The sequence below is a fragment of the Hippopotamus amphibius genome, chromosome 15 (assembly GCF_030028045.1).
Source record: "Hippopotamus amphibius kiboko isolate mHipAmp2 chromosome 15, mHipAmp2.hap2, whole genome shotgun sequence".
In the NCBI taxonomy this organism is placed as follows: Eukaryota; Metazoa; Chordata; class Mammalia; order Artiodactyla; family Hippopotamidae; genus Hippopotamus; species Hippopotamus amphibius.
In genome coordinates, this window is record NC_080200.1 from 10,594,413 (window position 1) to 10,608,955 (window position 14,543).

At 39.4% G+C, this 14,543-nt stretch overlaps 1 protein-coding gene across 1 annotated transcript; it reads left to right on the forward strand.

Moving 5' to 3' along the window:
* Window positions 1-1,801: 1,801 nt before the first annotated feature.
* Window positions 1,802-9,059, forward strand: LOC130836223 (zinc finger protein 883-like). Its single transcript, XM_057708294.1, has 5 exons — window positions 1,802-1,828; window positions 2,464-2,590; window positions 6,052-6,147; window positions 7,081-7,157; window positions 7,626-9,059. Exons 1-5 carry the CDS (start codon window positions 1,802-1,804, stop codon window positions 9,057-9,059), a joined length of 1,761 nt encoding a protein of 586 aa, XP_057564277.1.
* Window positions 9,060-14,543: the final 5,484 nt, after the last annotated feature.

Below are 14,543 nucleotides of genomic sequence, written 5' to 3' on the forward strand. Positions count from 1 at the left end.
TCGCAACTAGAGGGGATACTACTGACACCTAGTGGGAAGAGTCCAGGGATGCTACTAAGCGTCCTACAATGCACTGGCTGGTACCCCCATAACAAAGAATTATCCAGCTCCAAATGTCAGTAGTGCCAAAGATGGGAAGCCTGACATAGCAAAGTAGCAGATATTGATTTTGGATAAGAAGGCAGACATATCCTGGTTTGCAAAGTGAAAGAAACCATGATGCTGTGGAACTACTTTTGTACTAATGGCAAGAAAATGAGAAATCCTTCCTTCATTGTTAGAGTTTCTCGGCAAAGTAAGATGTAAGATCATTTGCTATTGAAGACATAAAGTTGAGACCATATGAGATTCAAAATCTTGGAGGAGTTGTAAAAAGGTCTTTGGATAAGTAGGAGATTAAATTGCCTGTTGGGCTTTTCGTTTAGTGTTGAGGGCCATTTAGACTAGGTGGACTCAAATTTTTAGTGCTTCTCATATAACTCATTGGGTAGGAGTTACCCAGGTAGAATAGACAGGTGGTTGGAATTACCTAAGGCAGGTGTTATGATTCCTCAGAGAGAGATTCGAAGTTTTGGAAAATGCACCATTGAAGTGATAGGCCATGGCATTTCATATGTTGTGCCAAGGAAATGAAGGTTGTAAATAGCAATATGGTGGAAATATGGATGGCTTGGAAGCTTCTATGAGGTAGGAAAGCAGATGCAATACAGGCAAAAAAGTGAACAAGGTGGAAATATACCTACTGTGTTCAGAAAGGGGGAATGTCTAACGTTTTGTCTTTGGAGAAAGCAAGAGTCTCAGGTGATGATAAATTCAAGGTTGAGATGTGAAAACCATGGATATTTGCTAGCTTATACCCAAGAACATGGAATCATCTTGAATCAGAGCAGGGATGGGAGTTAGAATGAAGAATGGGAGTCAGGTGTCAGTGACTTTAATGAGTCAGGTCTGTATGTTGGTGCTAATTCAGGTGGAAGCCAGTGAAGTGCCTCAGTGTAGATGGGATTTTTGATAAGTGATGGGTAATGTGGCTTCATAATTGGAGGATGTACATTAGGGATAGAGAAGGTCAAGAATACCCACTGTATCACTTTGAGGTTGTACATGGCATTCAAAACAAAGACCCAGGATCAAAGACAGCATGAATCTGAAAAGAACACATACTGGATGCATGATGATGGAATTGTCCTAAGTGGAAAGGAGAAACAGAAAGCTTGTGAGTTCTGTTGTTAATATTTCTTTATTTTCAGAGCCCTACCTGGACTGGATCATAGAAGCAAGAAGAGGAGGATGGTGGTTCTCTTGGTTGCTGTCTGAGCATATTTACTACTTACAGACTTGCAAAATGGCAACCCCAAATCAGTCCATTATATATGGTAAGTTCCTAGGGTAGATTGGCTTTACCAGGATTAAGTGGACTCTGCACCTTAGAGTGGGCACAAAATAAGGGAGTTGAGCAGCCACAGGGGACTGGGAAGAAGGGGCTGACATGAAAGAAAGTGGATATGGAGCTCTACAAACCCTTGGGGCCCCCAAATTTGCTTATGTCTGATTCAGTGCCCTCTGGGATTTTAGAGGAAGGGCATATGTTTACAGTGGGGAGAGGGGAGAAAATTTAAGAGTGGCATTTCCTTATCCACTTGTTTTATAAAGCTGAGAAAGATAGCAACTCAACCTTTCTGAATTTTAACTTCCTTGCTAAGAAAGTTGAGACTATATGTGTGCCTAGACACTCATGTCACCCTCTCCTCTTGTTCTGCCTGTTCCAGACACTTCCTGTGCCCATAAGGGGGTCACGAAGATGGAGAACTTGCCCTCTAGGTTACAGGTGAGTCAAGAATTTTTTTCTTTCTCCTAAAATACATTCCTTTCTTAAGGGGTGAATGCATCTCCTTCCAGTACTCTGGAGCCTCATAACCCAACCTGCATTTTGAAACTTCTGATGGTGATTAATGGACTTACACACACAAAAAAAATACTTCTATTACCCTACTACTTACAATTTTTTTCAGGCATCTCTCCTGCTTAGTAAAAGAAGTAAAAAGTAAAAAAAAGGGTATAAGACTGTCTTAGCCTCCAAACATGTATGGCCACTCTGTGGGAAATAGTTTTTTCATTTAGGAAGTATTTCTCTCACTCTTGGAGTGTGTTTAGGTCTCTGACCCTGAAGATAGAAGAGATTAAGATTATGAAAGCTCTCAGCCTAGGAGTGGAGAGGTACATTTCATCATGTGTTAGAGAGGCCTTAAATTCTTGAGGCTGGGTGAAATTCCTTAAGGAGTGAGCATGAATAAAGAAGGGAAGATTCTGAAAACTGAGTCCTGGGTTAAATGAAGAGTCCTCAGAATCTTGAATTTCCTATGAAGCAGGTCTTTCATCTTCAGTGCTGTTACCCATGATCCTCTTCCCAGGAACATTGGTGGCAGTGGTGGCTGGTTGAGACAGAATGTATTGTTATTTTAGAACTCAATAACCTTTGAGGATGTGGCCATGGACTTCACCCAGGAGGAGTGGGCATTGCTGGATTCATCTCAGAGAAAACTGTACAGAGATGTGATGCTGGAGAACTATAGAAACTTGGCTTCACTGGGTAAGCCTGACACAATCCCTTGATTTATTTATTGAGTTTGAGCATGGATTTCTTGGGGGAATAAGACCCAAACAGCTTGTGATACAGACTGTAGATTTTTTTCATAGGTTTTTACCTTTAAGAAAAATAGCTGTAGTGAGATTTAATTCACATACTGTAATTTACTCATTTAACGTGTACAAAATGATGCATTTTTTCCTAGTATATTCATTAAGTTGTGCAATCATCACCACTGTCTAATTCCAGAACATTTTCATTGCCCTGCCTACAGGGCATTTCATTCCTCCCTACAGCCCCTGGTGAGAACTAATCTACTTTCCTTATCTACAGATTTCCCTATTCAGCATTTCATATTAATGGAATCATACCAAATGTGGTCTTTTTTTGTTTGTTTGTATTGGGTCTTCATTGCTTGTGCACGGGCTTTCTCTAGTTGCAGTGAGCAGGGGCTACTCTTCATTGTGGTGTGAGGGCACCTTATTTTAGTGGCTTCTCTTGTTTCGGAGCACAGGGTCTAGGCATGCGGGCTTCAGTAATTGCAGCATATGGACTCAGTAGTTATGGCTTGAGGGGTCTAGAGTGCAGGCTCAGTAGTTGTGGGGCATAGGCTTAGTTGCTCCACGGCATGTGGGATCTTCCCAGACCAGAGGTAGAACTCGTTTCCCCTGCATTGGCAGGTGAATTCTTAACTACTGTGTCACCAGGGAAGTCCCCCAAATGTGGTCTTTTGTGACTTCTTTCACTTAGCATAATGTTTTCAAGGTGCATCTGTGTTGCAGCATATGTCAGTACTTATATCCTATTCATTGCTGAATAATATTCTCTTGCATAGATAGATATACCACATTTTGTTTATCCATTCATCAGTTGATGGACATTTGGATTTTTGATATTTGCTATTGCAAATAATGCTGCCACAAGCATTCACATACACGTTTTTGTATGGACATGGGTTGTCCTTTATCTTGGGCATATGCCTAAGAGTGAACTTCCTGGGTCATTTGGTAACTTTATACTCAACATTTTGGAAAAATAACTAAACTGCCAAACTGTTTTCCAAACTGGCTGTATCATTTTATATTCCCTTCAGCAATGTATGCAGGCTCCAAATTCTAGACATTTTTACCAAGACCTAGTTCCTGTCTTTTTGATTATAGCCATCCTAGTAGTTGTGAAATGGAATCTCATTGTGCTTTAGATCTGCTTTTCCTTAAAGACTAATGATGTTGAGCATCTTTTCATGTGTTTATTGACCATTGTGTATCTTCTTTGGAGAAACATTTATTTAAATCCTTTGCTATTTAAAATTTAGGTTGTCTTTTTTTTTTTTCCTACTGAATTGTGAATGTTCTTTTTACCTTTGAGGTACAAATCTTTGTCAGATATATGATTTGCAGATATATTTCATCCTGTGCGCTTTTTCACTTTTTTTTTTACATTCTGCTTTGTATTATATTTAATTTTATGGTTTATGGGTTGGTTTGTTTGTTTTTTTGCCCTCGTTGGGTCTTAGTTGCTGTGCACAGGCTTTCTCTACTTGTGGAGAGCAGGGACTACTCTTCATTGTGGTGTGCAGGCTTCTCATTGTGGTGGCTTCTCTTGTTGTGGAGCACAGCCTCTAGGTGTGCAGGCTTCAGTAGTTGTGGCACACAGGCCCAAGAGCACACAGGACTTTAGAATTGTGGTGCATGGTCTCAGTAGCTGTGGCGCACAGGCTTAGTTGCTCCACAGCATGTGGGATCTTCCCAGACCAGAGATTGAACCCATGTTCCCTGCATTGTCAGGCAGATTCTTAACCACTGCGCCACCAGGGAAGTCCCAGAAAGATTAATCATAAACTCAGTTAGGGAACTCAGTTTTAGGGGGATTTGGTTTCATTGCTGTCTGTTTCTGTTGTTTTCTTTTTTTTTAATCTATTTTATTTTTTAAAATTTTCATTTATTTATTTTTGGCTGCTTTGGGTCTTCATTGCTGTGTGTGGGCTTTCTCTAGTTGTGGTAAGTGGGAGCTATTCTTTGTTGTGGTGTTGGGCTTCTCAGTGCAGTGGCTTCCCTTGTTGCAGAGCACCAGCTCTAGGCACACAGGCTTCAGCAGTTGCAGCATATAGGCTCAGTAGTTGTGGCTCATAGGCTCTAGAGCACATGCTCAGTAGTTGTGGCACATGGGCTTAGTTGCTCCACGGCATGTGGGATCTTCCCAGACCAGGGCTCGAACCCCTGTCCCCTGCATTGGCAGGCAGATTCTCAACCCCTGCACCACCAGGAAAGTCCCTGTTGTTTTCTTGGTGTTTATTTGTTTAGTGACTTTTCTTTTTTCTTTTTCTTTTTTGTTTGGTGACATTTCTAGATGAATTCCATAGATTCTGTATTCCCTGCAGTGTGCAACCATAGAGCTTTCTCCTAGTTTTTGTTTGTTTGTTTGTTTTTTGTTTTAAGTACTTAATCTTAAAAGCCTGGCTTCCTGGGAGTCACTATAATTTAGTAGTCCACCAATGATTGGTAAAAAGATTTTCTTACATGCTTTGCCTGTATCTCTTTCATACTTTACCCAAGGGGATCTATGGGAGAAGTCACAGCTTTAAGCTTTAGGCAATTTATGAGACAGGCTTAAGTCCACCAAAGGTGAGCGAATAGGGACTTATTCTTTCCTAGATATTTCCTGGGCATTTGCATAGCCTTGCTCATGCACAAAGCCTTTCAGATCTCCAGGAACTTGTTGGAGCTTTTCAAAGTTCCCTGTGGCTGTCTGTCTAGTTCTTCTTTTCCTTTCAAATTCCCAGCTAGTCTTCTTTTTTTCCCAAGTGGAATCAGAGCCTTAAACATCTGGGGATGTTACTAGCAGGTTGCAATTTTTTATCCGTTAAGCTGAGCTCTGAGCAAAATCAAATAGCCATACCAATCTGAGTGTAGAGATTTTCTGCAAGTTTAGTAAAAAAAGTATTGACTGTATTCTGGGGATGGTTCTTTTAACAGAGCTTCCAAAGAGATCAGACCTCTCTGTTGACTGCAGGGCTGCTGCTTTTGGCTGTTTTAGCAGGGGGAGGGGAACGACGGCCGGGGGGGGGGGGGGGAGCGTGTTGTGCCATGTGGCTTGTAGGATTTTAGTTCCCTAACCAGGGATCGAACCTAGGCCCTTGGCAGTGAGAGCAAGGAGTCTTAACCACTGGATCTCCAGGGAATTCCCAAGGGATGGGAATATTCTTAAATAAAAATATCACAGATCCTGTTCTCTTAGCAAGGTTCAGTAATTTCTCTTGGATAGACAATTTTCCATTTGTGGAAAGTTGATCTCTGAAATGCTTTACTTTTGCTTTCTCTGTTAGAAGTTTGTCATTTTGCTCCTTATAAAGTCACAACTGCGTGTCTTCAGAACCTCAAAGACGCCCAAGTTGTTGCCACAGTTTGATGGTAGTTTTTGCTGTACACTGCACCGTCCTCTCAAATGTATTATTTGAATTATAGGACGTCAACTCAGAAAACCTCCTCTCATCACCCAGATGGAGCAGGAAGATGAAATGGAGATAGTAGAGAGAAGAATTCACCAAGATACCTGTTCAGGTGAGCACCAGGAGTACATTAATGTCTTGCCTATGAGATCTGTTTGGGGTGAGGAGGAGGTGCATTATGAAATGTCAATCAGGAAACTTTTTAAAATACCCTTTTCATTTAAGGAGAAAGCAGAGACCATTTGGTATGAGCTTCCTCTTGTAGTTTCAGCTTTCCCTAATCTTTCACTTTTTGCCTATCATTTCATACTTTCCTGTGCTCTGAAAGATCTTTCTTGATCTTTAATATTTACATTTGGAATCATTATCTGATTCTTGCCATTTTGCATATGTAATAATAGCTTTCAACAACACGACTTTCAATCAAGACAGAATCATTTCATAGTAAATTACATGAAATCCTAAACCTTGTAAGTATCATCACTTCCACCATAAATGGATTTTTCTTTCATACCATCTTCCTAAGTCTCAAGTCAATATATTGGAAGAGAAATCCACATGGGCCTTACATTTTGGTCACCATCATCCCACCATTTGATTTTTTAAATTAATTTTTATTGGAGTATTGGGACTTCTCTCATGATCCAGTGGTTAAGACTCCATCCTTCCATTGCAGGGGGCACATGTTCAATCCTTGGTTGGTGAACTAAGGTCCCACATGCCACACAATGTGGCCAAACAAAACAGAAAAAATATTTTTTTTTTATTGGAGTATAGTTGATTTACAATGTTGTGTTATATTCTGCTATACAGCAAAGTGAATCAGTTCTACATATACATATAGCCACTCCTTTTTAGGTTCTATTCCCATATAGATCATTACAGAGTATTGAATAGAGTACCCTGTGCTGTACATCTCACCATTTTATATTCTAGGGACTTGAGGTTATGTTTCCCATTTGTTTCAGATTGGGTTGGGGGATTATCTACTTTTTGTCAACATATTGTCACCATGTCTTCCAAAAATTTTTCCCACTTTGGTCAGATGAGATGATTCTTGAAATCAAACAACCGCAGCAAAAACAAGGTATTTTGGAGAACTACACACTCAATGGCAAGAAGGTAAGATTCACGTGGGATAATTTCTTCTCCTCACATTAGAAGTCCAGAATTCTATATGATCGAAAAGGACTAGAGGGTAATTCAAGTGTTTCACACTCATTTCACCAATAGAAAGAGGAAGATTCTCTATGTATTCATTTAAAGGAAACTCATAACTTAGTTCCAAAAATGGTTACAGAGAATCCCCAAAGTAAATATTTGATTAATGGAATTAGTTATTAAATTTAAGATATTCACTGTAAGGCAATTTCATCTTAAAATCTGTTGAAGAGACTCTAGTGGAGCCATCTGATAGAGCAATCAGTTTATTCAAGCTGAAAAACTCAGAAACTGTGCCTGTTCACTAAGAAAATGTGAAACTCTCATGCTAATAAAGTGCTTGTTTGACATGTCAGAATTTATGTCAGGGGAGATTCTCAGTAACAGACATGATAAATCCTGTATTGTTACTCATATTTTAATCAATAGGAACAAACTCTTGGAGGCAACCCCATTCAATGTAGTGAAATTGATGAAGCCTTGAGTGTGAAATCCAGCATTACTCAGAATAAGAGAATTTACTCTGGCAAGAAACCCCATCAATACCTTGACTCTGCAAAAGCCCTCAGAGATTCTTCACATCTTAAGCCACATGAAGGAATTCTTCCTCTGGAAAAATCTTATGAATGTGAAAAAGATGAAAATGCCTCTAACTTAGCTGGGCACAAGAGACAACATGCAGGCAAGACATCCTATGAATGCAGTGACTGTGGGAAAGTCTTAAATTCAATCTCACACCTTAAGAAGCATGAAAAAACTCACATTAGAGAGAACCCTTTTGAGTGTAGTCAGTGTGGTAAAGTATTACAGAGCCATTCATCCATTAAGTTGCACATGAGAACTCACACTGGAGAAAAACCGTTTAAGTGTGATCAGTGCGGGAAAGCCTACAGCTCAAGCTCTTACCTTACACGTCACAAGAGAATTCACACTGGGGAGAAGCCCTATGAGTGCCACGACTGTGGAAAAACCTTTCGAGATAGCTCACTTCTCAGACAACATTCAGGGACTCATTCAAGAGAAAAACCCTACAAATGTAATCAATGCAGCAAAACCTTCAGTAGAAGCTCTAGGCTTACCATACACCAGATAACACATACTGGAGAGAAACCCTATACATGCAATGACTGTGGGAAAACCTTCAGTATTCTCTCATATTTTAAAAGACATAGGAGAATCCACACTGGGGAGATAGGCATTGAGTGTAGCCACTGTGGTAAAGCCCTAAGTAGTAAGTCATCTCTTAAGATACATCTGCGGATACATACTGGAGAGAAACCTTACAAATGTGATCAATGTGGAAAAGCTTTTAGGCTGAGCTCCAACCTTATCACACACAAGAAAATTCATACTGGAGAGAAACCCTGTAAGTGCAATGACTGTGGAAAAGCCTTCAGGGATCGCTCATGCCTTAAAGAACATGTGAGAATTCATACTGGAGAAAAACCATTTACATGCAATCAATGTGGAAAAGCCTTCAGAGTGAAATCTTTCCTTGTTTTGCATAAGAAAATTCACATGAAAATGAAACATGAATGTAAGGAATGTGGGAAAACCTTCCGTGGACCCTTATCTTATAGGAGACATATGAAAGTCCACACCAGGGGTAAGAAACCTTTTAACTGCAGTGAGTGTGGAAAAGCTTTTAGCAGGCATGTGTCCCTTACAATACACATGAGAACTCATACGGGAGAGAAACCCTATGAGTGTAATCAATGTGGAAAATCCTTTAGTGTAAAGTGTAATCTCACTGTGCACAAAAGAATACATACTGGAGAAAAACCTTATAAATGCAATGTCTGTGGGCAAGGTTTCAGTAAACCCTCAGCCCTTCAGCGTCATGAGAGAACTCATGCTCAATAAATCCCCTATTAATGATATCTGTATAAAGTAGCTTTCAGTAATGAACTCTCAGTCTTGAAGACGTACAACCAAATGCTAAGTGGGAGGCACTGGCTATGAAGAATGTGAGAAAGCCTCTGAATAATGCATATATGGAAGAAACCTAAGTTATGCAATGACTGTGAGAAATCCTTTATTCATTCATTATCCCTTATAAGATATGTGATAACGCTGAAGGGAAAATGTTTTAATATTTTCAAGACTTGTTACTTGAGAAAAATAAAAACCTAATGTTTTAAGCCACCATGTTTTTTGTGTGTTTGATCCTTTGTTTTGGTGTGTGTGTGTGTGTGTGTGTGTGTGTGTGTGTGGTGATGGTAGTGGTGGTGATGATGGTAGGGAGGGAGGTTTTTTGTTTCTTTGGTTGGTTTTTTTTCACTCTCAGTTGACTAATCACTAACTAATATAGTCCACAGATGGTCAGTTTTTTTAAAATAAATGTTTATATATGGTAAAAAAAAAAGTTGAAAAATTATTTGGTACAGGGATGTATGTTTAATAGATGTTTACTTATTAGATAAAGCTCTTTAAGTTGTGCTTACAAATCATCTATGTGGGACTTCCCTGGTGGTGCACTTGTTAAGAATCCACCTGCTAGCACTATTTACAATAGCCAGGACATGGAAGCAATCTAAATGCCCATCAACAGATAAATGGATAAAGAAGATGTGGCACATACATACTATGGAATATTACTCAGCTATAAGAAAGAATGAAATTGAGTTATTTGTATGAGGTGGGTGGACCTAGAGTCTGTCATACAGAGCGAAGTAAGCCGGAAAGAGAAAAATACCGTATGCTAACTCATATATGTGGAATCTAAAAAAATGGTATTGATGAACCCAGTGACAGGGCAAGAATAAAGATGCAGATGTAGAGAATGAACTTGAGGACATGGGGTGGGTGGGGGGCAAAGGGGAAGCTGGGACGAAGTGAGAGAGTAGCATTGACATATATACTACCAAATGTAAAATAGATAGCTAGTGGGAAGTTGTTGCATAATACAGAGAGATCAGCTTGATGTGTGACGATTTAGAGGGCTGGGATAGAGAGGGTGCGAGGGAATCATGGAAGGGAGGGGATATGGGGCTATAATTATAAATACAGCTGATTCACTTTGGTGTACTTCAAAAACTGACACAACAGTGTAAAGCAATTATATTCCAATAAAGAGCTTAAAAAAAAAAAGAATCCAGCTGCCAATGCAGGGGACATGGGTTCAGTCCTTCATCTGGGAAGATCCTATATGCCACGGAACAGCTAAGCCTGTGTGCCACAGCTACTGAGCCCCCATTCCTAGAGCCCAAGCTCCACAAAAAGAGAAGCCACTGCAATGAGAAGCCCATGCACTGCAACGAAGAATAGCCTCTACTCGCTGCAACTAGAGAAAGCCCACATACAGCAACAAAGACCCAGCGCATGGTTTTCCTTGCTGCATAGTTTTCCATGGAATGAATATGTACATGTATCATTCAACTGTTTTGGACATTTTATCTGTTTATAGCTGGGATATTTTACAAATAGTTATGCCATGAACATTCTTGTACATGTGTTTTTTTTGATTCACAATTATACATATTTTTGTTGGGTATGTATTTAGGAGTGCAACTCCTGTGTCACAGGGAATATTGATGGTCATATTTATTTGAAATTACCGATTTTAAAGTAGTTGCACCAATTTACATTCCCAGTCTCTTGACAATATTTCACATTGTGTTTTTCATTTTGGCCATTTTGATGAGTATGCAGTGCCATATTTTGATTTTTTAAATTTTATATTGAACTACTTTTACACTTAGAGAAAAGTTGAAATAATAAGGAGTTGTTGTATATCCCTCAGGGTTCCTCAATATTAATGCAGTCACTTCCTTTATGATTAGTGATTTTTGTGATTTCTTTAAGACTGTTGGTTTATGTCTTTTTTAGGCAAACCCTGAAAGCCTGCCCAAGTACCTAGTAACTTGGTTTCCTTGCTACCTCTTTCCTACAGTAGTACTAACCTCATTCCTGTAGGGACTTTAATTAAGAAAGGAGAAAATTTTCTTAAGTGACCGTGTGATAATGATCCCATGATACATTCCCTGCATCCCTGCGTCTCTGTCTCTGTGGTGACTTAAACCATTCTGGTTCTCTAGTCCTTTAGAATACTAAAAGAATTGGTCTAAGAAGTCCATCAGTTCCTTTAATGTTAGAACTAAGAATTCAAGAATGAGATACCCTGGAGTGTGAGAGGAAACATGTGGGAAGAAAATGACTTACCTGTCTGTCCTCTCAAGGTCAGGAAGTCAGCCACGCAGGAGTTCTCCCTTCTAGCATTTGTGCTCCTTAAGGATTTGAGATGCCTGGAGGAAGAAGTGACAGTACACTTTTGGCTAATAAGGAACTTTGGAAATTGAGCCCCCAGGGCCGCAGAGACTGCAGATAATCTACTTGTGACCACTCTACTCAACAGCCCTACTCAGGTCAGGAAAACCGCATACTTGAGTCTCCTTCTGAAATGAGCCCTCTTGCCCAGGAGTCAGTTGCCTTACTTGGTCCATCTGCCCTTCCTGGGGACAGATTTTCCATCTCCATCCTTCAATATCCAGAGGAAAGGTGAATGAGTATATTGATGGGTCCAAGGTAATATGAAGTGCCCAAAAAATACAGTGGGAAGTTGAGCAGTTTATTTTTTTAACCGGCCTATCTGGAGGACATCCAAGAGGTAAGATAAAGTTGCTTGGAATTATAAGTGAGATGACAAGTTTTTGACTTCTTGATATATTTACTTTCCCACTTTCATCCAGTGGGCATCAGCTTTCATCATTTCTGGCTCCTATTCTGTCTTCTGAATCCCAGAGACTCCTTCCCCAGCTGAGCATAAATTTGTCCCTTCAGAAGTCTGGCAGATGTTTTTGCAATTTTCTGGTTTCCCTCATTTACTTGGTAGTGAGTGGGGCTGGAGTGAGGTGAGTTTGGCTTCTCAATTTTCCCAGTCCTTGTTCCAGATTTCATCCTTAGAGAACTCAATTAAGTCTGTTTTTTTCTGTTTGTTTTGTTTTGTCTTGTTTTGCTTTTGATTTTTGGTTTTGGGGTGGTTTTTTTGGCAGCATCCAGTCTAGGCTGTGACATGCAGGATCTTTTGTTGTGGTGCGTGGGCTTCTCTGTAGTTGTGGCACACAGGCTCAGTAATTGTGGCACACGGACTCTAGAGTGTGCAGGCCCAATTGCAGCGCACGGGCTTAGTTGTCTTGTGGTATGTGGGATCTAAATCCCCTGACCATGGATAGAACCCCCATCCCTCTTTGGAAGGTGGATTCTTAACTATTGGACCACCAGGGAAATCCCAAGAACTCAATCAAGTCTTGCCCCTGTTTCTTACCTGTGAGGACTCTGAGAGAGGAGGTTGAATCTATGTTTTAGTCTTTCTTTGAAAACCCCCAAACAAAACATTACAAACATTACATTATATTTTAAACCATGAGAACTGCATAGTGAGCAGTGAAATAACAACCAGCAACCACCTTCCAGGATCAATGCCAACCTTCTGCAGTATTAGCTTCAGACACCTTTAAAAAAAATTGTGACAAAGGCAGACATCATTACAGAGCATGCTAGGTGCTCAGAAGAAAACCACCAGGACAGAAGTCCAGAGCCACGAGCTTACAGAGCATGTGGGGTCTCTGAGCAGTTACAGGAAAACTCACATGTGTACTGGAGCAGGTAGGTATGTGAACCTGCCTTTTCAACTATAAATTGTATGAAATCTAGATATGGGTCAAGTATTTCTGATAAAAATCTAGCACCCGAATTGAGATGTGCTCTGAACTATAAAATATATACAAGATTTTGAAATCTTTCTATGAAAAAAATGTAAGATTTCTCACTAATAATTTTTATATTGGTTTCATGTTTGGATAATATTTCATATATGTTGGGTTAAATAAAATGTTATTAAAATTAAAAAAATAATGAAATATTACACATACACGGAAAGTTTTTTAATTATTTATTTCCTTCCCTTCTCAGAGAATACTTGGTGGATACTCACTGTACATAGTTTAACACTATTATTACACGTGTGTGTGTCTGTATAAGTACTGTATTATAGGAAAAAATTGTAGCAAACCCAAATGCCCATTGAAGTGAGAGTGTATATTAAAATCAATGAACCAGGTCTGCTTGTGTCAATATTGATAAATATAGGAAACAGTGTTATGCCAGAAACAAAGTTGCTGAATTAAGTTTGTACTGTGTATAACAAATACAAACATGTAATATATAATATTACATAAACATAGGATGTTTATGGATACATCATTACTCATAAAACATTCCTGGGGAATGATACATGTGAAGTTCAGCATCATGGTTACTCCTGGGGAGGGAAGGTCAGTATTGAGATTCTGCAGGAATATACTGGGCCTTCAAGGAGATCTGCATTGTTTTATTTATTAAAAATGAAGGAAGTATGAAACAGTACTTGAATTTGAATTTGATCATGTTTGCTGGTGGGTTTACATTATAAAGCATCGTAAAGATAAACAATAGTTAATTTTAAGGGGTATTATACATTTACATGAATGTAACTGTGCTAGGGACTTCCATGGTGGCACAGAAGTTAAGAATCTGCCTGCCAATGCATGGGACACAGGTTCGATCCCTGGTCCGGGAAGATGCCACATGCCATAATTACTGAGCCTGCACTCTAGAGCCTGCAAGCCACAACCAAGACCCAACACAGCCAAACAATAAATAAATAAATAAATAAATAAATAAATAAATAAAACCATGTTATAGCTGTTGTATAAATTGCCTTTCTCCTTTAATATTTGTTCAGTTTAATTTTATACGTGTAGAACTAATTGAAATGTTTTTATTTTGAACATTAAAAAATTAATACGATGAACATTTAAAAAATAAAGTCGGATGTTATAGCCATGCCACAACATGTGTATGTCTTCCCATAAGATGTTTATTTAGGTGATTTCCTCCATTTAGTTCATTACGCTAAGAGGGCTTCCAGTGGGAATTTGGGTACATCCCTCCTTTCTCAGCCCTGAGACATTATTCTCAGGAAGGCCTCCTTCCTTCTTCCTCCTTTTACACCCTGTCACACTCTCAACTTCTCTTCTGGGCATCAGGACCTGTCCACAGCTAAAACCAAAAATGATAGGAAAAGTCATTGCTGTGTCCAATATGTTGAGCACTATGCTTTGTGCTTTTCATCTATTCATTTCTTGTCCCTGCAACACCCTTCTACATTTTTAAAATAGTAGTTCCCATTATAAAAATAAGAAAATTGAATCTGCTCAGAGAGGTCCAGGGATCTTCCCAGGTCACAGATCCATGTCATAATTGGGAGATTAATGATTGAACCAAGAAGTATCTGAGTTCAAGTCATATTCTTTAGATGGTTGACATTTTGATGACCACTTGTCTTTCTCCAGGAAAAGTCAACTCCCT